Raw genomic sequence first — 25,202 nt, forward strand, 5'->3', positions numbered from 1 at the left:
CTTGTGGATCAGTGCCGCCTCCTCCCCCTCAGTGCCTCCCACCCACTGCAGATCAGCTGTCCAGCAGTGTGCAGGTGCTGCTGAGGGGAATTAGTGGGGGCAGAAAGAGGTGGGGCAGGCGATGGGGTTTGGGGGAAGGGGTGGAGTGGGGGTCGGGGCCTGGGGCAGAGTGGGGGTTGAGCACCCCCCTGGGATCTGGGTAAGTTGGCACCCATGGCCACAAGCATTGTTTGACTAGGTGTAATCTTCCAAGATGTTCCAACTCACTAACTCTGAAATTTCTTACCTGTAAATGACATTTTGCTGCTATTCAAATCTAGTCTCTAGCTGGAGGAGGCTTTGCTTATAATCTAATGTGAACAAGGAGAGCAACTAATGGAACAGGAGAATTTGACTGCCAGCATAAGAAGATTGTCCCCCAGTTGCAAAAGACTACACCACACCAGCTATGTACGATGGTTGACAGAATCAGCATGAGAGGGAGATGTGGTCAGACTGGGCTGCACAACCTCACTACAAAAGGAATGCTGGTCTCTTCACTTTCTGTGGTGTTGCATTGAGGTGATTGTCATTTGAACTGGAGGCTAATTCAGCCCCTGGCCCATCCCAGGATTTGAGAGACTGGAGAAGGTCATAGTTTTCACTGCCCTTCCCCTGCCTTTGGTCTTCTGGTGAGTGGCGCTTGGCTGGGCCTGAGGTCAAGTCTAGACAAGCGTGGGGAAGGTGACATTCAGTTTCTGAGCCAAGATCAATAATATCCATAGAGAAAACACTCACTGGAAAACAGAGGACATATGATTTTTGCCTACATGCACTATAAGTACCAAAATCACCACACACAGTGGGGACTAAGCTCATTAGTTTAAAGTTCTTAATACTCATGAAATAGTCTGTTTTGACAGCACTCAAAACTGAAGTCCCATTTAAAAAACATTTTAACAGGCAACAGCAGCACAAACGAACTCACCTGTTGCCCTCTCCAGATGTGCCGACCCTGGCCTGGAAAGACAATATATCACCTGCACGAGTGAGGTGGCAGTGAGAATGCCACTCCCATTCCACTTCTGAACTTGGACCTATCAAGCATACAGATGCAACATGGATGCCTGAAGACCATCAATTCAATTCACACAGACCAAACAGCAAACGGATCATGATTTTTGGTCTCCCGCAGCTGGAGTCAGATTCAAACTGGTGACCTAGAGGCAAGTGGCTCCCACATCTTTACTGACTGCCCTCAAACCATCCAGTGCCACTAATCAACTTAAAAAAAAGGTCATGACTAGCAGAAAGCGAGCTGTTTCAAATTGACCTGCACCTCAACTTCTCTCCCCATAGTCTATTCGGACATATATACTCATTTACTGGTCACCAGCACTACGATGAAGTAATCAAAAAGCCTGCAAATTCTACATCTGACAGTCCCCAGGAGAAGAGTGATGTAAGTAATAGTGTCTTAGTTTTCATAGGGCCATTCTGATAACAAGGAATATAATTAGGGCCCTACAAAGCAGGATGCAAAAGAGCTTAATAATTTTACTCAGATCATTAGAATTAATGAATGAAATTAAACACAAAGCCATCAATCCACAAAGAACAGCCATAGCGAAGCATTTTTTTATGATCAGGAATTGTGAAGTCATAAATCCATGCTTATGGCATTTTGATTTCTGCTTATCCATAAGGATTGATGTTACTATATGTGTGGCCATCTGAAATAATCAAGTTGAGATATGTCTGTAGTGGAACTCACATGACCTGACAGTTTCATCTTTATTACATTCAATACACAACAACAAACTTTTACTGAGGCATATGCTGCTTGGCAGGTTAGTTCCCATGTTTCAAATTTTTTCTGAAGTGTTTGATGCAGCCAATTGGAGGACATTACATTTTTCTATAAGTCAAAAACATCAGCAATTCTTGCTAAAAGTCAATATTTATATTGCAAGCATGTCCAGGAACTAGATTCCAACTAGATTTGTGGGTAAAGAGCATGAGGGACGCGAGACTTGGTGATCTTATCAGGAATACTTCTTAGATGCTAGAAACTAGCTATTAGAAGGTGGAAGCACCCCACAATATAGTAATGTCTCAGTCACAGTCATGGTCAGCAGCAGATGCTAGAAGCTGAGCAACAAAGAAAGAACTAGAATTGCTACTTTGGAATTCTTTGGCATCCCTTTATAAGATATGAGACAATGGTCTAGTGAAGAAGGAAGTGCCATGAAATGGCTCTCAGGCTAGAGAAGAGACATGCGCCAGCAAGAACAATTGCTTATGCTATGAGCTGTAGAGCATGTCATGCTAACAGGGTTCCCTGTCTACAGCTCAAAACTCATGTAAAATGCCAGTGTACTTTAAGAAAGGAGTGTCACATTGACCATTTAGACCAGGGGCAGGCAAACTTTTTGGCCTGAGGGCCACATCAGGTTTCGAAAATTGTATGAGGGCCAGTCAGGCCTGCCCCTGCCCCCTATCCGATGCCTCCTTCTCGCCCTGACAGCCCCCCCCCCACCCCCCGGACTCCTGCCCCATCCAAAACCTGCTGTTCCCTGACTGCTCCCCCCTCACTCCCGGGACCCCTATCCCATCCACCCCCCTGCTCCCTGTCCCCTGATAGCCCCCAGAACCCTGCCCCTGACTGCCCCCACCAGAACCCCTGCCCCCATTCAACCCGTTGCCTACTCTCTGACCCACCCCGCCCCCTGACCACCACCCTGAACTCCCCTGTCCTCTATCCACCCCCCTCAGTCCCTGCCCCCTTACCGCGCTGCCTGGAGCCCCAGTGACTGGCAGCGCTACAGCTGCGTTGCCTGGCTGGAGCCTGGCCATGCCACAGCTGCGCAGCACAGAGACCGGGTCAGGCTGGGCTCTGCAGCTGTGCTGCCCCAGGAGCTCGCAGCCCCGCCACCCAGAGCATTGCGCTGGCACTAGAGCAAATTGAGGCTGCGGGGCAGGGGGAACAGTAGGGAGGGGCCGGGGGCTAGACTCCCAGGCCAGGAGTGGAGGGGCCTGTGGGCCATAGTTTGCCCACCTCTGATTTAGACAGGTAGTCTTTTCTACAGTAACTTTGCTCTCTTGCTAGTTATTGGCTACCATGTGCTTTATAAGAATATATTTTGATCTGGAGTGGGATCTGAGTTACTACAGAGAATTCTTTCCTGGTGTCTGGCTGGTGAGTCTTGTTCACATGCTCAGGGTTTAACTGATCGCCATGTTTGGGGTCGGGAAGGAATTTTCCTCCAGGGCAGATAGGCAGAGGCCCTGGTGGGTTTTTTTCCTCCTTCTGCAGCATGGGGCACGGGTCACTTGCTGGAGGTCTTTAAACCACGATTTGAGAACTTCAATAACTCAGACATAGGTTAGCGGTTTGTTACAGGAGACAGTGGGTGAGATTCTGCGGCCTACGTTGTGCAGGAGGTCAGACTAGATGATCATAATGGTCCCGTCTCACCTTAAAGTCTGAGTCTATGATCTATTATACTACAGGCATGGGAAAGAAGCAGGATGAAAAAACAGTGCACTGTGTTTGTACAAGAGGGAGGTACTGTAATGAGTAATAAATTAAACATTTAAAAAATCCTGCTTAGTAAGACCTTTGCTGGAGCATATTAAAATGCACTGTAGTCAGGATAACCTTTTTTGGTTGAAAAATGTTTACTGCTATAGGTCACCGTATTGTCTTCCTCTTTAAATTATGAAATAAATTGCTTTGTTGACACTTCCAGATAATGATTCACTAGTCTAAGGGCTTCACTAATGCAAAAACACAAAACATAAAACACAAAACAAAAACAGTTGCCTTTAACAGTGTGCTCTGGAGCAAAATTTGGCAGCCACCAACCTCTATATTTTTCCCCTATATTTTTTCAACTTCTTATCTACTTTCACCTGCTCATTGGTGACTTCCCATCCCACTTCTCAGTACTAGAAATTCCCACTGAACACAGATTAAAAGTGGAAGATGGATTTAACACCTGGCAGGAAAACACCTGTCTGCTGTAGTCAAGTTATCATATCAACTAGGGTAGTCACAAATGGAATCCTTTGCAGTAACATTTTCAGGTTGAAATACAAAGATTCACTTCCTATGAAGAGACTGAGTAAACAGTGTTAAAATAAGCCAAAAATGTAAGTGATAGAAAACAGACAGTCTCGCTGCTTGCAGTATTCTGTAGACAACTTCTGTTAAAATGAAGGTATGGATAAGACTGCAGCCCATACATGGAAATCCTCAGGGACTTTCCCAGCTCAAGCTAAGTTCAAGTGCATTGTGATTCATTTCTAAGCACACAGAACCTCAACACTGGGTCTGACAGGTTTGCTAGGGTTGCCCAGCTTTTCGGAAGTATATCACTATAAAAACGTACATCAAAAAGATCTGGCAGGGCTGTTCAGACACTCCTCTAAACTTCCCTTGCTTTGAGGTGCAAGCAGAACACATCTGATATTTTACTACCTTGATCATACTTGGATTGGGCTGATCTGTTGGCAAACTCCTCTTAAACTAACCCGAAAACTATACTTTATTATTGCAGGCTGTAGTGAGAAGGGGTCAATGTGATACTTTTTAGCATGTTTATGCATCTTGCAGGACTAGAAAGCAGGGCTGGCTTTATGAAGGGCGGGGTCCGATTTGAATACCTGGCAGCGGTCTGGGTCTTCAGTGGCACTTCGGCGGTGGCGGGTCCGCTCCGGGTCTTCCACGGCACCAAAGAACCCCCTGCTGCTGAAGACCCCTGGAGCGGACCCCCCACTGCCGAAATGCCGCCAGACTCCCTGCCGCTGAAGCCCCAGAATGCCACCGGGTAAGTAAAAAAAAATAAAATAAAAAAGGTGCCCAAGGTGCAGGGCCCAATTCCGGGGTATCGGGCGAATCGGCTTAAAGCCGGCCCTGCTAGAAAGAGATGCAGAATTAGTGTTCTGTCGCAGACCTCCTGTACGATCTTGGGCAAGTCTCTTTTCACACGACGTTTTCACCTTGCGCCTGCCTGGCTTATTTAGACTGTAAGCTCTTTGGGGCAGGGGCTGTCATTCACTCTTTGCACAGCACCAGCACGATGGGGTCCTGATCTCAGCTGGAGCATCTAATGATAAACAACAGGTCTGCAATTCAGGAGAGGTGAACTGGGAGAGATTTATGGAGCTCAAGCCAGGATGTAGCGGGTTGGTTACCAGCTCCTGCCCTGAGGGGTTTAAAAAGCAGCCTGGCAGGGCTAGAAAGCCCAGCCCTAAAAGCTGGGCTGATTGGGGAAGCAGCCATAGCTGGGCCACACCCTAATCAGGCCACAGCTGGCCTATATAAAAAGGCCAGGGAAGCCAGGAGCAAACACTCTCCCTCTGCCTGTAGAGGGAGAAGGGCCTGGCTGCTTAGAAGCTAGAGACAAGGTACCCAGAGTAGAACAGGGCTGGGGAAAGGCAGAGGAGCTGGGGAGCTCCTGCCTGGAAAGCCCCAGGTTGCGGCCTAGGGTAAGGCCAAGAGGTACTGGGAGTTGCAGGGAGCAGCCCAGGGGTAGGCAAAGGCAGCAGGTCCAAACCCCTTTGCCTATGATGAGTGGCTGATACTGCAGTCTGCCCCAGGGTGTGGGGGCTAGATGGAGACTGGGTAGTAGCCAATACTGAGGCAAAGTGGGGTAGTGGGGTGAGGGTTCCCCTGGGAGGGGGAGACCCAGTTAAAGGGGCACTGGGGTCCTGGGAGGGGCACTGGGGCCAAAAGGACAGGTGGATGGCCTGCAGAGGGCGCTCCTGGCTGGAAACTGAGCTAATTCCAGAGGATGACCAGCAGGAGGCACTGCAGGGGTGAGTTGCCCATCTACACAGGACTACCAAGTGGAGAGAGAAGCTTAGTCCCAAGTATCCTTGGCTCAAAGCACTACCATTAGTTCCTTGACTTCTATAGTTCTGAGTTCATTCATGTTTTAGAAAGATAGAAAAAAGATTAAGGACTGTTTTTTATTTAAGTGTCCACTGGTTTGGTTGTATTTTTGGCACAGCCAAGTGTTGTAACTTGACATATGACAAGGTCTTCAATTCTTGTCCATCTTAACATTGGTATAAGCATGTGGCCAGACCAGTGTTCCAATTGAATCCAAGCCCAAGGAAGCTATGTAGCCTTCTAAGTGCAACGTTTAAAGACAAAGCTCCACTGGAGGGAGAGAGACACGTTATGCAGCTGTTAACTTTGCAAAAATGCTCAGTCCTAGAGCCAAGCATTTTGAATAAGTTTTTTAAACTCCATTCTCCCCACTCCTCAAAAAAACAGGGCTTTCAGAGTGGCTGACTTACAAGTGAAGATCACACATTTAAATATTTGCTGCTGCCGCTGCCTCCTCAAGACTTTGAAAAAGTCTATTTAGGGACAGAGAGGGATTTGCAAAATTACTTCAGTGTGGTGAAGAAAGAATACCAGTCACCGGAAAAATCAGCTGGGATCAGCAGGGAATGCCACTGTGCAGAAAAGGCAAACAAACAGAGTAATGAAACTTAAAAGAGAAACAAAAACTTAATGGGCAGAAACAATCCCCATCCATAATGATTAAGCAGGGTGTGGAAAGTGAAACTTTTATTTATGTAATGCAGATCTGGTTACAGCACGAGGGTCGATCCAATCACCCTGATTTTATTTTTCTGCTTCTAATCTTTTATGCCAAGACGAAGAAAAGAGGGCCTGCTAAAAATGCATTCTCTTCTGACAGTCTCAAAGTACTTTAAACATCGATGCCATATATCTATAGCCTAAGGAGCTTTCCAAAGTACCATGCTTTGCCCGCAAGCTAGTGAAAGTTACACTTCAGGAGAAGAGCTGTTGCTGCAGGGCAGCACCTTGCATTTCCAAGTCAATATGGGTCAGAGCACCACTGACTGGTGTTTGAGTTAATGGTTTTATAGGAGCTTCAGAATCAGTCATAGCAGCTATTTCTCACCCTCAAGATTTTTACTTGGAAACTCTTCTCATAATAGCACTCTCATGGATAACTAAAATGGAAAAAACCTTAAGAAGTGATGATCCCATAAGGCGAGCATTCCATCTCAGATTTTGGTTAATGTTGGATGCTTCAGAGAAGGTACAAATCTCATGTGAGACTTCAAATTGCAACAACATAAAAGAGGTTAACAGAATTATTTCTTCTGTCTAATGGTCACCTTATGCCATGAAGTGTGAGGGTTACTAGCCCTCATTTTATCCTAAATAGTTAAATCACAGTTTAATTCAATATAGCATTGCATATGGTGGTCAAAGCAGATTCAAAGGAACAAATTTAAGGCCATTCCTTTTTGTGTAAAACACTAATGCCACTTTGTGTTGGGCTTATCTCCAGTTTCTGCCCTTATTAGCCTATAGAAATGAACACAGGTGACTGCACACATTACAATTATACTGTAAAATTCTTGCTGTGCAGTACGATTTCTGCTGCAGAATAAACAGAGCCATGTGACAAATACTGGAGGGAGACTTAATATCGTTTATGGATTATACTTAATATATCATTGTAAGGATTTTCAGGTACATCAGTATGAACTGAAATCAGGATGTAAATGGACAGTGTGATTCTCCATTGCTTGGTATTTTTGTGCCTGGAGAAGGGGAGAGAGAAATGGAGAGTATTTCTTCACACAATGCAGTCAACCTTTGGAACTTCTTGGCAGGGGATGTTGTGAAGGCCAAAACTACAACATGGTTCAAAAAAGAACTAGACAAGTTTCTGCAGGATAGATCCATCAATGGCTATGAGCCAGAATGGGCAGGGATGCAACACAATGCTCTGAGTGTCCCTAGCCTCTGTTTGTCAGAAGCTGGGAATGGATGAGACAATGGATAACTTGATTGCCTATTCTGTTCATTCTCTGAGGCACCTCACGTTGGCCATTGTCGGAAAACAGAATACTGGGGTAGCTGGTATGGCCCAACATGGCCATTCTTAAGAGAGTAAAACTAAGACTACATCCCACTGTGCCTTAGTTTACTTGTCTGTAAAATGCAGATAATGACACCGACCCCCTTTGTAAAACACTGAGATCTACAGGTGAAAAGTGCAATACGAGAGCTGGGTATTATGAAGATTATGGATTTTCCAAATTTATTTTTACTTCTGGAAAGTTAAAAATGTTAAACCATGAAGTCTCTAGGATGAAAAGAATTCATCAAGATTATTTTTAATCTTTTCCTTAATATAGAATTATTATTTTCTGTATGAAGGAAGACAATCCTATTTAAAGAAAAGATCACTTTTGATTTGTTAAGACACCAGAACAGGAAGTGTTTAAGAACCCAAATCATTAACTCTATTCTCAGAGTTTTGCTGATGAATACACTAATAGCACTTACTTTCCCTATTTACCACCGACACTAATCTCAGTGCTGTGAAAATCACTGTTGCCACCAATACCTAGTAATGCAAGTGCTGCAGGAAATGTAGCTTCTTGCTCTGTTGAAGGTCTTATGAGACATCAACTGGTTGCTACTGGAGACCCCAAAATCCTAAAGCTGTCTCTTGGCAGATAATCTGTTCTTCTTTACTACACTTTTGTGCATTTTGTCAGGTAGCTTATGTCGCTATAGGCAGACATGCTACATAGGAAGTCACTGTACCTCTGTCACTGAAGTCATCCACCAGCACAATTTCTGCTATCAGCTCAGGAGGGGAGCGATTTAGGATGCTGTGCACTGTCCGGAGGAGAGATGACCATCCTTCATTGTGGAATGGGATTATCACACTGGTGTTTGGGAGCTTCTCCAGGTACAGTTTGTTATTGCAGCTAGACAGGATAAAACAAGTTATAAACATACCAAGTAAAAAGACACATTAAACACTATAACTTTTATCTCGGTTACCTTCCAAGTAACTCTCAATTAATCCTCAACCTGTGAAGCAGCTACCTACATATATTAAAAACAGCTTTCTGATGTACATTGATAAGCTACATGTTCACTAACCAGCAATGAGTTTTCTATATTCATAGATTAATATAACAGATTAAAAATACTATTTCCAGTACTCAGAGGGGTTGCCGTGTTAGCCTGGATCTGTAAAAGCAGCAAAGAATCCTGTGGCACCTTATAGACTAACAGACATATTGGAGCATGAGCTTTCGTGGGTGAACACTCACTTCGTCGGATGCTGATTAAACAAAGACTGTGAATGGCTTGCCAACTACAAAAGCAGTTTCTCCTCCCTTGGTTTTCACACCTCAACTGCTAGAAGAGGGCCTCATCCTTCCTGATTGAACTAACCTCGTTCTCTCTAGCCTGCTTCTTGCATGCATATATATACCTGCCCCAGGAAATTTCCCCTACATGCATTCGACGAAGTGGGTATTCAACCATGAAAGCTCATGCTCCTATACGTCTGTTCATCTATAAGGTGCCACAGGACTCTGCTGCATTTCCATACTGTCATGTTACAAGTATCAAAAGTGGCATTAAAGAGTAATGGAGAAAATTTTTAAGATACGGAAGTCATTTAGTGCCTTCCATCGCCAGCCAAGGTTGCCTTTAGAAGCAGTTCTCTTTACAGCTCAGAAGTGCAGAAGTCTATTAGCAACTTTCTGGTAGTTCTGCTTTTAATCCCATTCCCCACCAACCTTCCGGAGAGTATTATTTCAAAAGGGTGAGAAGCTCAGTTCTGCTGTCATTATAAATACAATGATCTAGCTTATTTTAGTTTCCAAGTGTGAGACAGAGGCTTAAACAAGACCAGCCAATAACTATGCTCTTTTAATATTCATCCAGCTAAAACTCAAGTATTTCAGCTAGATGCGGGTTTTACCTAGACAGTTGCTTTAAGATTTTGAAAAAGTAGCATCTATTTACTTGGGCTAGTTGTGCCCGGGAGCCCCAATTCTGCAAACTCATCTGCCATTCTGCAAGATACCTATTTCTATACCAGTAAGGGAAATGTTTAGACTGGAAAAAACTGGTTACATACGTTTCCATGAAGGCGGCCATATATTCTCCAAACTCATCCACCTGCAATAGTTGTTATCCAAAAAATAAAAAGCACCCTTGATCTGCAGGCATATTCCATGGAGTTGGATGTGTGCTTCCAAAGGCTCGCAGAATCTGTTTAGCCAGCCTTTTTCTCATAATCACAACATTTCTCCACTGCTGCTATGTCTTGTATTTAAAAAGGGGTCTTACATAGAGAAGCTGGGTTCTCCAGTGCCCTAGGTTTTCAGCTGGGACAAAAATTGTGTCAATCAGGACAAAATCTGCTCTTACTAGAAGTAACATTGTTTCATGTTGTGGAATCTCCATCGCTGGAGATATTTAAGAGTAGGTTAGATAAATGTCTATCGGGGATGGTCTAGACAGTATTTGGTCCTGCCATGAGGGCAGGGGACTGGACTCGATGACCTCTCGAGGTCCCTTCCAGTCCTAGAGTCTATGAGTCTATCATTTCTAGCCCCACAGATAAAACAGGACCTCCAGTCTTTAAGGTCTCATCTGAAAACCTCATGTGCTAAACTGCACTGCATCCCAAAGTCAGAAGGGTGCAGGGCTGAATCAAAGACATCTATGTGCTGACACTGGTGAAGGGGAAAACCCTTAGCACATATGGGTGGACAAGCAACCAAAAATTGCACATCTTTCTCTTGCAGCTTTGCGTCTTGAGGAAGGAGGTGCTATTTCTAACAGCACTTCGGAAGACGGCATCAGCATATTTGCCTTTACAGCCTTCGTTAAGCAGACTCATTTGGAGCAACTCATGGTACAGAATGGCAGCACTTAAAGTGTCACATTTCTCATAAATGCACACAGCAAAGAATGTTCAAAACCTATTGGAACGTCAGCATCATCTCACAGGGACTCACATACGGTTTTGTTGTAGACAGCAATAGCAGAAATGCCAGGCTTGCACTGAGACTTTATGTGATGCTTATGAAAAAAGTTAGGGAGGAATGAGGGAGATTGCTTCAATCTCTTCCTTTCCCCACCTCCTCTCCCATCCACAGAAACAAGGACCATGTTTAACTAGGGACCATGTACAGTCAAGGAGAGGGTCTGGGCTCCCCCTTATTTTGCCCCAATCCCCATCCCTGAACAGGGAGAAAAGGAGGACTGGCTCTAGGACAGCTGACCTTCTATGCCCCTAAGGCCTTTAATTACCTTGGCCATTTGTGGGCCTGGACCTCCGTCCTAGGATGATCCTCCTCCTCTTCTCCATCCTCAGTTGAATTCCCTCTATACTCCTCTGATGCTACCTCCTCCTGCAGCTTCTCCTCCCTCATAGACTGTGCAATGAGGGTTAAATAGGAGGCAAGCCACTGCAAGAGTTAGAGGGTTTTGGGGGGCTGGATTCAACACCCAAGTCACAGGCAGCATGTTGCATTCTGTCCCACGTGGACTTGGCTGGTACCTAGCGTGCACTAGCAGGGTCCACACAGCATGCAGCCTGTGACTTGGGTGGTGAATCCAGCAGTGCTCCAGCCCATTCAAAATTATCGCGGCTTGCCTCCTGTCAGATCCTTACTGAGCAGTCTGATCATCTACCACAGAGGCAGTGGAGAAGAATGCCACGCACCTCCATCACCACCACCCCGGTGGCCACAGTGCTATTTGATGTGTTCACTGGGCCAGAGTGGGTAGGGAGTCTCTCTCTCTCACACACACACACACACTAAAATGTGTGCTTGCAAAATTAACACATTGAAGCCTAAATTAGTAATTTTGTAATTACAAGCACAAACTGGGTAGATTATGGAAAATTAGGGACAGCTGGCTTCTCTACAATCGCAGTGTAACAAAAATTCAGGGATTCACGGTTCATTCTTATCTGTTGTATAATCCATTGTCTTCATATGATTTAACAACTCTGACAGTGTCAAGCAATCACTCTACATCACAGTATGGAGGGTTTGCGTTTACTTCAATCCCTGTGAAAGCTTGTGAAACTCATGCTTGAGTCTAGTACAAATCTTCTACTGCAACAGATCATTCAAGATAACTCACTACTATTGTACAAGATTTATTCAGTGACTGCAATTTTATGATCAAGAATAAATTCCATGGCATCAGGAAAACATCTGTTGCCCATTTTTTCCACTGTTAAATCTGCTAGTTATTGGAGGGAGGAAAAAGCAAAGACTGCATATTAGCTACCTCTATTCTCTTTTTTAAAACATAAGACCTTTGCTGACAATGCAGATACACAGACTACAAATAGTGAATTTGAAAGCATTAGTGGCTCAGCTTCATTAAAACTCTTACTGATCCTCTCCAGCTACACTTGAACAGAGTCAACCCAGAAGTACTATTATGTTTACTACTAGCAGCCCCCAACAGCTGGCAAAGAGCAAATGAAGGCACAGATACTGTGGGAAGTTACAGGTGAGACAGAATAAGGCTATTTAATCTGAAAGGTTATAAATGGGGAAGGGCTGGGGATAATCAGTATCATATTTAACTATCATCACTGTTAGTTTTGCAAACAAAGTTTATTCTCTCTGGTATTATTTCTACAATTGCTTTAAAAGCCCTCTTACATTACCGTGCAATATAGCACAATGTCTTATTCAGATAAATACTGCTTACAGCACACAAGGAAAGTGAGCTAAAGAAGCAGAAAGCTATACCTTACTGGCCCTCAAGGTGATCCAGCACTCTGTCCCTGAGCTTCTATGTTTAACAGGCCAACACACACTGTATCTGGTGAGAATCTTACATCTATAACCTTCTGCCTGGGGCATATTCCTGAATATAAAACCAAGTTCAGCTCCTATTCCAGGAATTAATGGGGTGGTATTAATTCAGAGTATTCTACAACATGCTCAGTACTTTGGAAAATGCTCTCATCGACTTCATCTTACCCAAACTTCATTATAAATTGCCCTCATCACATCACTATAAAACACTAAATACATCTTTTTAAGGAGGGGAGAATGCACACCAGAAACTTTCGGTCATAGTGCCCTCATTTCAAATCTCCTTTATATAGAACCCTGTTCGTTTCTCCAGTTAATCCTAGCATCAATTATATCCAATACCGTTTATCCTCTTCTTGAGACTCACATAACTGCAACTTGCTATGGTAAGAAAAGTTTAACTCAAGAAAACCAGCTGCACTGGTGTTGTTAGCCACAGCTTAAATTGTTGGTGACCCAGACACTTCACTTATCAATTTTAACTAGGGACCAGAGTCTGAAGTTAGACATTTTAAAAAAGTCAAAGGAGCAGAATTAGCAATTAGAAGTCAGCAACTTAGAGAAACATTAGGGAACATGAGCCAATACATTAACTCCTCAGGTTAAGGGAGACTGGTACCATCTAAAGCTTAAATTCTCAAAATAATCCAAATAAACACAGTTTAGCAGAGTTGAAGTTGCCTGAAGCTCAGTTATGTTCCTAATGAGATATCAAAGTTGAGACAGAAAAAGAAAAGATATTTTTTAAAGAAGTCCTAGCTTCTAATTTGTTTGCAAGACTTCTAGATGAAATTACTGCCATCAAGTTTGAAACAGCTTTCCATGGAATAAATTTGCACTCAAGTATTTAAAAGGATAGGTTCATAAAGTGACTAAAAACCATATACTCCCCATAATCAAAAGCACTCTGTGGCATTGTTTAGGAAAGGCTTACATTTTCAAGCCTTTCACGACTGCATGAACACGAAGGATTTTCTCCTTAGCAATTAGAGAAAAAACTAAGTAAAATTTGATTCCACTCCACAGGAAAGACATCTTAACTAGCTGAATTCAAGACTCAAAAGTAGTTTCTGACTGGAACTACTTTGTGGCCATGCTTATAATCCCTGGAAAGAGAAGTTTATTACAAAGCTTCGAGTATCTGAGAAAATTCACTGCATAGACCATTCACAATATTAGTCAATCTTTTTGGAAAGCTCCAACATTGGTTTGCCCTCCTAGATGTTTCAAGATTGTGAAACTTAGTTTGTGTCAGACTTCCAAAAGGAATTAATGGCTCATGGAACTGTACAGTCTCACTTCCAGCTAGTCACTTATGCAAAACTAGCCCAAGTAATTAGTTTCAAAGTCATTACCGTTCGATGGCTCTCTGGTGCAGCTGACAAGTGAGCTGGACATTTTAATCCCATTTCCAGTAGAGAGAGCACCATAAAAACTTCACTTTAACTCTTCTATGGTTGTGGTCATTTCAGTACACAAGAATTTAATCAGCATGAAAAGTGATCTATGAGGCAGGAGGTAGCCACCCCCTGAAAGGATTGAGGCTCACTGGCAAATGCCAGTCTGGGGAAGCCTTTGTTGCTTCCGCCCATGCAGCATTTATTTTCCAGCTAAATGTAGGTTTTCAGGCAGTGTTCTTCAGGTGCACACACAAGAATACGAGTTTATTTTTACTCCAATTAGTGTACATGGTGCTGTGAGGATACCCGAGTCAACAGGTCCCCAGCTTTGGAAGTCTCACATTTGAAGGTTAGACTGCAACAGTACATAAAAATGAAATATAGAAATAGAATAAATTCAAGTGGGAATGGAAATTAGGGTGTCTACACATTCACTAACACAAATACCAAGTGTATACTCACTTTGGGTGCCTGATATCTGGAAGGGAGCGATTCAGAGAAATTTTATCGCTCACAAAGATATTAAAGCCATTTTCCCTGTATGCTTGGTCCACTTGCTCTGCATCAGTCATCGGGTAAGGTTTTCCCTGCTCTCCATTTCCTATGGATAGATACAAAATAAACCTGTATCATTACGGCGAATCACAGCGTAAGTGGCCAGAGACTGACACAAAAGCAGTCTTTTTTCCTGTGAAAATTCTTCCTTCAACACCACAGTTTGTACACAGTCTGATATTCTGAGTTCTAAGAAATTCTCAGCACTGGGTTAACTTCATCAACTTATTTTAATGGGTACTGTATATTTTGCTAGAAAAACACCACTCAGCTATGCAAATATGAAACATTAAGCTCTTCACTCTAAAGCCAGAATTAAAGGAATAGAGACTGGCAGGACCAAAGCTGGATCCATTAGGTTTCTTTTGGTTTAAAGATGTGAGGGCATGTACATGACATAAACATTTCTCATCTCAGCCTTCCCACTTACCCCAAAGCAGGCATTGACATTTTAAAGGGAAACCTTGGAAATTTTTTGTTAAGGTGAACAAGGCAGCCTTAACTTTATATTTCCATGTTTGTGAGCATCTTTCACCATCATAACCCTTTTGTATTAGAATTTAAGCATTCTGAATTGTGTCTCAGACTATGGAAACAGACCAGATTCCTCTAGAATGACAGCGCTTCTAGATTTTACAAAACAATAGTTCTACTTTCATGAGTCTGCAATATTTGTCAGAATTGTAAAGGCATCTATAATTTTTTAAACAGCACCCACCCTCGAAGTGCCAATATGCTGCCACCATCTCCCTTTTCAAGAGACTGGCGAAAATACTTCTGATTCCCTGTACAGAGGTAGCTGATGTTGAGCAGTGTTACGAGCATGCTGTAGCTCCACGTTTAGTCTGCTGAATAAGGGACTACACCATTTTATGATCCACATTAGATAGATTTATAAGTGATCTTACATACCTATGCGCGCCAAGTCCCTCCTCATAGCTTCTTTATCATGCCAGTCCTTTTTCCTTTGCCCATCGTCAAAGTAAACGTCTTTCCTTTGCCTCACATACAAGCCCTTTTAACAAACACAAGATTAGGGCCATTACACCTTTGAAACGCATCTACCCATCCACACCAAAGAGAAAAGCCAATCCCCCCTTTCCTTGCCCGAAGCAGAACTTGCAGAAGCGGCAGCTTTTATTTGCAACTATGTCCAGCAGAATATTTTGCTTGCTCCAAAACACTGTTCTATAATTATCTCCAAATAGGGTTTTTTTAGTTTGTGTTATCACATCCTGCAGTATAGGATCATACTTAAAGTGTGCAACATCTGTTAGGAAGGACACTGTTAAAGTCCATTAAAAACTCCTTTTCTCATTAAAAGTTTACTGGCCTTACTTCCTATTTTATAATGGGTGACATATTTCAGAATCATTACTAATCACCGTATACTAGCACCTCAGAGTTACAAACACCAGAGTTACCAACTGACTAGTCAACCACACATCTTATTTGGAACTGAAAGAACACAATCAGGTAGCAGAAGAAACCAATAAATAAATAAAATAAAAATAAAAATGCAAATAAAGTACTGTGTTAAATGTAAACTACTAAAAAAAAATAAAGGGAAAGCAGCATTTCCCCTCTGCATAGTAAAGTTTCAAGCCTGCTTTAAGTCAATGTTCAGTTGTAAACTTTTGAAAGAAACGTTTTGTTCAGATTTCAGGGGTAGCTGTGTTAGTCTGCATCAGCAAAAAACAACAACGAGGAGTCCTTGTGGCACCTTAGAGACTAACACATTTATTTGGTCATAAGCTTTCATGGGCTAGAACCCACTTCATCAGATGTATGAAGTAAAAGATACAGGAGCAGGTATAAATACATGAAAGGATGTAGGTTGCTTTACCAAGTGTTAAGTCAGTCTAACGAGATAAATCAATTAACAGCAGGATACCAAGGGAGGAGAAATAACTTTTGAAGTGGTAAGAAAGTAGCCTATTACAGACACTTGACAAGAAGGTATAAATAACAGTAAGAAGAAATTAGTACTGGGGAAATTAAGTTTAGGTTTTGTAATGACCCAACCACTCCCAGTCTTTATTCAGTCCTAATCTGATGGTATCTAGTTTGCAAATTAATTCCAGTTCTGCAGCTTCATGCTGGAATCTGTTTTTGACTTTTTTTGTTGAAAAGTTGCCACTTTGAGGTCTGTTATTCAATGATCAGAGAGGTTGAAGTGTTCTCCTACTGGTTTTTGAATGTTATGATTCCTGATGTCAGATTTGTGTCCATTTATTCTTTTGCGTAGCGACTATTCGGTTTGGCCAATGTACATGGCAGAGGGGCATTGCTGGCACACGATGGCATATATCACATTGGTAGATGTGCATGTGAACGAGCCCCGAATGGTGTGGCTGATGTGGTTAGGTCCTATGATGGTGTCCCTTGAATAGAGGTGGGCCGAGCTGGCACCGAGGTTTGTAGCAGGGTATGGTCCCTGGGTTGGTGTTTCGTTGTGTGGTGTGTAGTTGCTGTAATGGGCCACTCTCTTACCACTTCAAAAATCATTTTGTTCAGAGTTACAACAACCTCCTTTTTCAAGGTGTTCGTAACTCTGAGGTTCTATTGTACTACCATAGTAACTCTGAGGTTCTATTGTACTACCATATTGGAATAAAATTGGAACATTACCCTTAATAGCATGTTTTCACATGAAGCGTGGCCCCTATTATCTATCCTTTTCACTGTAGCTTTCAAGTTTCAGGAACAATCATCAAGGCATTTTTCTGGGGTGGGGTGTATAAAGGGCAGGGTGATACCTATACAAGACATAGAAATTCTGGTGTGGAGGCCAGAGACTTAATGAATCTCACCTCAGGTTTCTCACCTGAATTTTGGGGGACTAAATAAAATCTGAAAAGTTAGAGAAAAAGTTTATCTGCTAATCATTCTCCATGACGTGATAATACACCAATGTATATAAATGGGTACATTACTAATAGAAACCACACCATAGAAACAGTTGTTTAACAAACATCAAATAGCAACTATAAAATCCTGGCTTTTCAAAATTCCTCTTGTACTGAATGGTGAATTCCATAATATAGTATTATGCATTCCAGTAAAAATAAAAAGGTACACTTTTCTATCCAGGAGAAATTTTAGAGTATAGCTAGTATGTATGGGGATAAATATATATATATTTGTGCATATGGAGAGTAACAGGTTGAAGAGAGGTCATTTTGTTTGCATCTTTTCAATAGAAGGCAGATATGTTTCCTTTGTTAAAAAGCAGAGAAGTGACAGAGCTTACAGTCTGTAAAATAAGACGCATGAAAAAGATGCCTTTAGATTAAAATACTTGCAGCAGAAATGTAGTGAGAATATGAAGCATAAGTACTTCCAAATCATAAGCCTAGAGTTGCTCTCTCTCAAGTAATGCCCCCTCCCCTAAAGTGCAAAACCCCCTCCTATCATTCTATTACTCCATTATAAATGAGTCTGCTGGATTTTTTCCTAAATCTACTCCACGTTCCATGTCACAATAAGAAATTTACCAACACAAGCAAACACTTCAGTCCCCTTTCCACACTTCACACACAGATACAGCTTTGGAGACGTAAGGCAAAATAAAAGCATGGCTGGAGCTAGTGCTTTGGATGTCATAATATTAATAACATTCACAGCTTCATTACTTCCTCTATATAGCAGGTATATACAGCATTCTACTGGGGCAGTTATCAAAAGACATTCTGGACAAAAAAAAAAATCCTTGGCCTAGCATTTTGCACAATCTGATAACAAGCCTGTTTTTATTCCTTGATTTGTCTTGGGAAAATTCTGTTCTTCAGACCATTTCATTCTTCTCTTTTTACCCCAATAAATATTCTAACTGAATGGGCACCAAAGTACTGTACTGCAATCTGCAACTACCGAACACGCATCCTAATACTGTGAACCTAAGCCTTACTTAGTCTAGCTATCTAATAAAATATAAAATTGACCAATTAACATTTTTAGGACACCCAGACATGTCACTTGCAATTCAAAATGATGTCATGAGACTAAATCCCAATTTAATCTCACTAACAGCTGCCACTTTAACACTAACCATATCTAATTGTTCCGCTGCACTAGCCTCATCTATAGTTACCCATTCGTTTCCATGCGTTACAATACAACAATCAAGCCTTTCAGTCTAGGATCACAAAATGACATACAATTAATCTTTACAGCAGCCTGGTAAGATCAGGATTGTACCTATTTTGCAGATGGGCACACCGAAGCATAGCTGAGACTTGCCCATCTCAGACAGAAAGGTCCCAGTTATGTGTTTGGACTGCTAAACCCCATTTAATCCCCTAGAATAAAAATGTTTGCAGGGTAGTATATTCAGTTTTTCACCTCTTGCTATTAGCAATTTTAGCTTTACTCTCATAGTTCATGATGTCATGGAAAGCAAGCTGATGGAGGTTCAAAGAAAAGCAACAGAGTCAAATGTCTGTGGTCTATTTAGGAGTAAAGATTAAGAGACTTGAGTATGGACAAGGATGCTGATAAGTGAGACATTCTCTGAAAATATTGTGTGCAAACAGTAAGGAATTATGTAAAATGGCACACAGCAGTATAACTACATCTCAGAATGTAATTAAGAAAAGTAAAAACCCTGACAAATAAGTGCTGGTTAGGCTGTTAAGGGGAAGCAGAAGAGTTATTGTTTGGGACATTTAAAATTAAAGTAAACAAAATAGTAGGAAAACTTCCTGTGGAGTAAACTTTGTATTAGCAAGGAGATGCACCAGGTGAACTTTTCCATCTACTTTATGTTTCCATAATTATTGCAGCCTATCTTGTCCATTTTTTTTTTATATCTTCCCACAGCCAAAGGTGATGAATCACTTTTTACTTTAAATATTGCTTATTGGAGAAAATGGCCTTTTCTCCCTCCCACCAATAAATATCCCTTTATCAGCCACTGATCTCTGTCCAAATGCAGAGATTGCTAACATTCTTGGATATACAGTAACTCCTCACTTAAAGTCGTCCCGGTTAACATTGTTTTGTTGCTGATCAATTAGGGAACATGTTTGTTTAAAGTTGTGAAATGCTCCCTTATAACGCTGTTTCGCAGCCGTCTGCTTTGTCCGCTGCTTGCAGAAAGAGCAGCCTGTTGGAGCTAGCTGGTGGGGGCTTGGAACCAGGGTGGACCGGCAGCCCTCCCCCATCAGCTCTCCTAAGTTCCCTGTGCTGCAGCCGCCCAGCAAGCTATCAACTGCCTGGCAGGTCAGCTGTCTCTTCTCCCATTGCCATGTGCTACTCCTGCTCTCTGCCTTGGAGCTGCTCCCACAGACTCCTGCTTGCTGTGCAGGGAGGGAAGGGGCGGGCTAATGTCATGATGTCCCCCTCCCCCCTGCTCCTGCACCCCGCTTACCCCTTCTCCATATAAAGCAGGGAGGGGACACAGAGGGAGAGAATCACAGAGAGCCTGGGGAAGCAGCTGCTGTCTCAACTTCCTGATCCACTTAAAAAGACAGTGCACTTAAGAGTGGGTCAGCTTACTTAAAGGGGCAGTGTGCATCTCTCTCTCTCCCACACACAAGGTGTGTGTGTCTGTCTGCTATGCTGTCTCCCCTCCCTCATATTTGTGCTGCCTTGTGAGAGAGGCTACATTAACAATGTGTTAACCCGTGAGGCCCTCACCAAGTGTTAGTTCATCATTTAGCAGCAAGGCATTCCCTGGGAAGTATCCCGCCCTCTTCCACCCTCTAACTTCACCACCTCAACCAAGCTTCACAATCATCATAGGCGTAAACAGTATTAAATTGTTTGCTTAAAACATACTGTGGGTACATCTATATAATATATAGTCTTTTTCCCCTGGAACCTAACCCCCTTATTTACATTCATTCTTATGGGGAAATTGGATTCACTTAACATCGTTTCGCTTAAAGTCGCATTTTTCAAGAACATAACTACAATGTTAAGTGAAGAGTTACTGTACATTTCATTTAATTAAAATTCTGGAAAACTAATCTTCCAGATACAGTTTGTGACACTCCTCTTCAGTTCATTTGACCCATGACTATGATAAAATTTAGTATTGGGTAATGAGCTGTAGCTCAGACATTTATGTGATAGCCTGGTCTTTCTGAATAAAGGTCAATAGCTACACTCTACATGGACAAACCCTGTGTGTTCTTTACCAACAAGTGAGGTGGTGGCAGACCAATGATGATGCAGGAGCAAGAAAAATTGAGGAACCGGAGTTATTTCTGGCACAGGAATCTGAATGAGTTTTCAGACTGACTAAGCATACTCTGCTGTTCCGCCACAATGGGCAACACAGTTTATCCTGTCTACCATACTTACTTCCAGTTTTCTAGACAATATGCCACCAATATCAAACATCTCTCCAAAGTTCTCTTCAAAATGCACTATTATATATTACAGGGTTATTATTCTCTTGGCATACTGTTAAAAAAAAGCCAGTTCTGTTCACTAGACTCTCCCTATTTATCAGGGTGTTGCCTGCTCAATCCAAGTCATGGAAATGCTTGGCAAAATAGGAAAGTTTCCTTGCCAAGTGAGGTAGTTTTCTTTTTTTTCATTTTCTTTTTAAACACTACCATGCGTGTGAACTTGAGTAAGGCTCCGTGGTTGTCACAGAGGTCACTGATTCTGTGACCTTCTGTGACTTCTGCAGCAGCTCGTGCGGCTGGCCTGGGAGCCGCCTGAGCAGCTCGGGCGGCCCCAGGCCAGTCACACAGGCTGCTGCTGGGGCACTTTTCCCCCATATCCTAGCAGCAGGAGTTTGGGTGTGGGGAAGCTCAGGGATGAGGACTGGAGTGCAGGGTGGTACTTACCTGGGAGGGGCCTCCCCAGAAGGGTGACAGGAACTCCGCTCCCTCAGCTCCTAGCTCCACGTGCTGTCTCTGCAATGCCCATTGGCCGTGGTTCCCTGCCAATGGGAGCAGCAGAACTGGGGCTTGGGGCAGAGCGATGGCAGCACGTGGAGCTAGGAGCTGGAGGTTGCCACTTCCCAGGAGCCAGGTAGGGAGTCTGTCCCAGCCCCGCCAACCCCTTCCCCCCCTCCCCGGCACCCCCTCTGGGCCACGTCCCCCCTGAGCCATCCCCCACGTTTTAGTTAGGGGTATATAGTAAAAGTCATGGACAGGTCGCGGGCCGTGAATTCTTGTGTATTGCCCATGACCTGTCCATGACTGACTAAAAATACCCATGACTAAAATGTAGTTTCAGACATGAGTACTGCACTGGGTACTATAACAACGTGTCAAGCACAAACCGCCTTGTGTCAGTAACCTCTCCGGCCTCCTGTTTATAGAAGTCTGGGCTTACAAGGCACAGCAGAGAACCATGCTACTTTACCCATTTTACTGTTTGCTGTGTGGATACCTGTTACAGAAACATCACTGAAAGTCAATCTAGAAATTGTATGTAATCTCATGTTTATAATTTAACAAACAAGGATCAGACTTCTAGACATACAACTAGGGTCCAGTCAGTTTCACACCAGCACTGCCAAAAGAGGGAGAGAGGACAGCGTGGGGATACTTGTCATCCACCCTTCTCTCCTGTCCCCCTACTTGTTTCTCCCACCTAGCATCAATGCACAGTAAAACTATGACATTAGAGAGGATTCACACAAGCAAAAAGGGCAAATGTTAACCTGCTTTGGACCCACACACCTCTTTATAAAAGCTATGGTAAATCTCAAATACAAGGCTGATATAAAATGATCATAACAGCATATGCTGCATTTTAGATCTTAGTCTCAGAGATGCAGAAATTACATTACTCAATCCCAGTCAGGAGTACTCCATTACATTTCACTGAATTCAGATAAATATTTCCAAATATTTGTTTTAATTGTGCCACTTACAAGCAACCAACATTTTCATAGGTTTTGCAGGTCACCCTTAAAATATTATTTTAAAAGTTTACTGAGAGTACCTAGAGCAAGAATGACATCAACATTAGCGACATCTATTGCTAGATGTTAAGGCCTTGTCTGCACTACAGGGGTAAGTTGATCTACGTTATGCAACTCCAGCTATGTTAATAACATAGCTTAGGTCGACCTACTGCAGTATCTACACTGTGCTGTGTCAACAGGAGATGTTCTTCTGGCAATTTTCCTTACTGTTCTCATTCCGGTGGAGTACCAGAGTCGAAGGGAGAACAATCTGTGGTCGATTTAGCAGGTCTTCACTAGACTCGCTAAATCAACCCTATGTGCATTGATCGCCACAGCGTCGATCCCTAGTAAGTGTAGACATGCCCTATGTTTGAAGGCTACTATTAGTCCTTTACTAGTTGCAGTAGTCAGCCTCATTTAAGTAGTCTGCCTCAGCTTCAATGAAACTTTTCAGCATTCACAACGCTCACATACACAAGCTGAAGCTGAGTCACTAAGATCAGGGAGGGATTTTTCTTCTTCAGTGTACTGCAGTGTTGTGAATTTATCAATAAATGCTACCAAAACAGTCAACCCCCCTTTTATTATATGATGTCCCTCCTCCCCACACTACAATTCCACGATTATGAAATGTAATTAACAGTAGCAGCACATGGGGTGGGACTACAGACTACATGTCATGGATTTAAACGGCGTGGTGGTGGTGCTACCGGAGCCATTTAATAAGTGTTGCTGATGTTGAAGTTATTTTGCCAAATGTATTTTTATTCATCTTTAATTCTTTTATAAAGAGTATTTAAGCATCAAAAATCTAAGCACAACACAACTGAGGAGCAGACTGTGTAGCTTTTTAAATGGAATCCTTCAGGGATGCTGCACGGAATTTATCTTTAAGTAGTAAATTATGGATATTAAGCAGTTTGATAATCCTCATAAGCAGAAACTCTAGTCTAAGTCTGAGCATGCTGCAATATCTAGACAAATCTTTGGGACCGAGTTCAGCTTTAATTTTTAAACAAATGCATTTGTGGGTATAACACAAGCAAAAAGGGCAAATTTTGTCTTGTGTTTTGTCACCAGTAGTTACCATGCACTTCAATTACACATCAAAAGGCATTATCATATTTTGCCTAAGAGAATAAATATGACTATGCCTTGTTCTTGTTTAAAACATTAAATTTTAGTTTAGAAATGTGGAGGACATTCTTTGACAGCTGTATTTACAGAATCTGCATATGCAGGATAGGTAGATAAGCATTTTACAGATGAGGGGTTTTGTCTATACAAACTATAGCCGCAAATTTAAGTGCTGAGCTAAGGCCTATTGAAACTGGAATTTTATGTTTCGCAAAGCAAGAAACTAAGGCAGAGCAAAATTATGTATATTTTTTAAAAAGTCAGCTGTAAAGAGAAATTAAACCTTTTATAGATCTCAAAGCTGGATCATCATAATCTAGTCTAACCTCCCATGTAACCGATATAGAATTTCACCCAGTAATTCCTACAGCTAGCCCATAACTTCTGGTTATCCTAAAGCATATTTTCCTTTCCTTAAAAACAAAGTTGTTTATCACTAAGAAGTGATTATTTCTGTAGCTATGTCTTAAACTAATCTCCTTCCTCTGTTTCCATCCTTCATTTTCACTGAAAATGAATTAAAGTAGAAAGGCATATTAAGCAATACATTGAAAATGGATTTAGACAGATTGCTGTAAATAGCCCCTTCTGTTGTCTACCATGCTTTTACTTAACATTCCGCCAAAGGAATCGATTAGCATTCAAGCAGCCAAACACACAAAAATGGAATTTTAATCTTTTGTTTAATCACTATTTAGTGTGCCTGGCTCCAGCCAGAATAAACGAAGAGAGGATGGAGATGTAAGCCAACTCTTTTCTGTATGAGGAAAAAAGATTTGAAGTACATACTTTAATCACAGTTATGCACAGTTTTCAAAACCTGTTCAGCGAACATTTGCTGGGACTGAAACTGGTAGAAACAAGAAAAGAGCAGCAGTATACAAAGACAAAGTTCTATCAGCAGTGAGGTTATCCGTTTTGTCCTCATACTCACGTGTTACAGTGCAAATACACGAGTGCCGTTGTAAGTTACAGTATGGATTTGTACTCCATAGAAGGTGCTGACCAAAGCAAAATAAGGAGAGGAAGCAATGTTCCCTTAATGTTTTTACATCCATATGCAGAATTAATTTTACGTGCCCTAATATGGAAGTGATGTGTGATGGGGGTGGGAGGGGGCTTAGTGATGGGGCAGAAGGTTGGGCTCTGGCTGGGACCAAGGATGAGGGGCTTGGGGTGCAGGCTGCCCCAGGGAGAGATGACTCCCCCCAGCCCTCTTGTGCCACCACAGACCCAGGGTGTCTCTTCCCGGCCCGAAGGCCAAGGGAGAGGCACCTCTCCCCTGGCTGCATGGCCACACAGTTTAGAGAGGACGTAGGGAGGAAGGAATTCTTCTATCAAGCATTGCAAAAAAGTTGAGACTTGATGCAGAGCCACAGTGATATGTTAAGTAGGTTAAACAGGTTAATGACTGAACCAGTCTTGAAAAAACTGTCCAGTATTTTAAATCTTTTTACGCCATGTAGTTTAGATCCGACACTGGCTGGATTCTCTCCTGAGCTGTAGGGCAGACTCAGCCCCCAAAGGTGGGGAGGGAAGAGGACTTCAACTTTTTAAGATCTTGCAGACTAAAATGGAAGATCAAGAGA

The 25,202-nt window shown here is 42.5% G+C and overlaps 1 protein-coding gene across 2 annotated transcripts in view; it reads right to left on the bottom strand.

Annotated features, from left to right (window-relative positions):
• Nucleotides 1-25,202, bottom strand: part of GALNT10 (polypeptide N-acetylgalactosaminyltransferase 10) — a 118,059-nt gene that overhangs the window by 49,204 nt on the left and 43,653 nt on the right. For both annotated transcript variants that reach the window (XM_030571774.1, XM_030571775.1), the window contains exons 2-4: nucleotides 15,513-15,615; nucleotides 14,508-14,646; nucleotides 8,594-8,760 (exon numbers count right to left, since the gene is read on the bottom strand). In XM_030571774.1, coding sequence (XP_030427634.1) covers nucleotides 8,594-8,760; nucleotides 14,508-14,646; nucleotides 15,513-15,615 — 409 coding nt within the window. The remainder of the gene's footprint in view (nucleotides 1-8,593; nucleotides 8,761-14,507; nucleotides 14,647-15,512; nucleotides 15,616-25,202) is intronic.

Source organism: Gopherus evgoodei, chromosome 8 (genome assembly GCF_007399415.2).
Source record: "Gopherus evgoodei ecotype Sinaloan lineage chromosome 8, rGopEvg1_v1.p, whole genome shotgun sequence".
Classification (NCBI taxonomy): domain Eukaryota; kingdom Metazoa; phylum Chordata; order Testudines; family Testudinidae; genus Gopherus; species Gopherus evgoodei.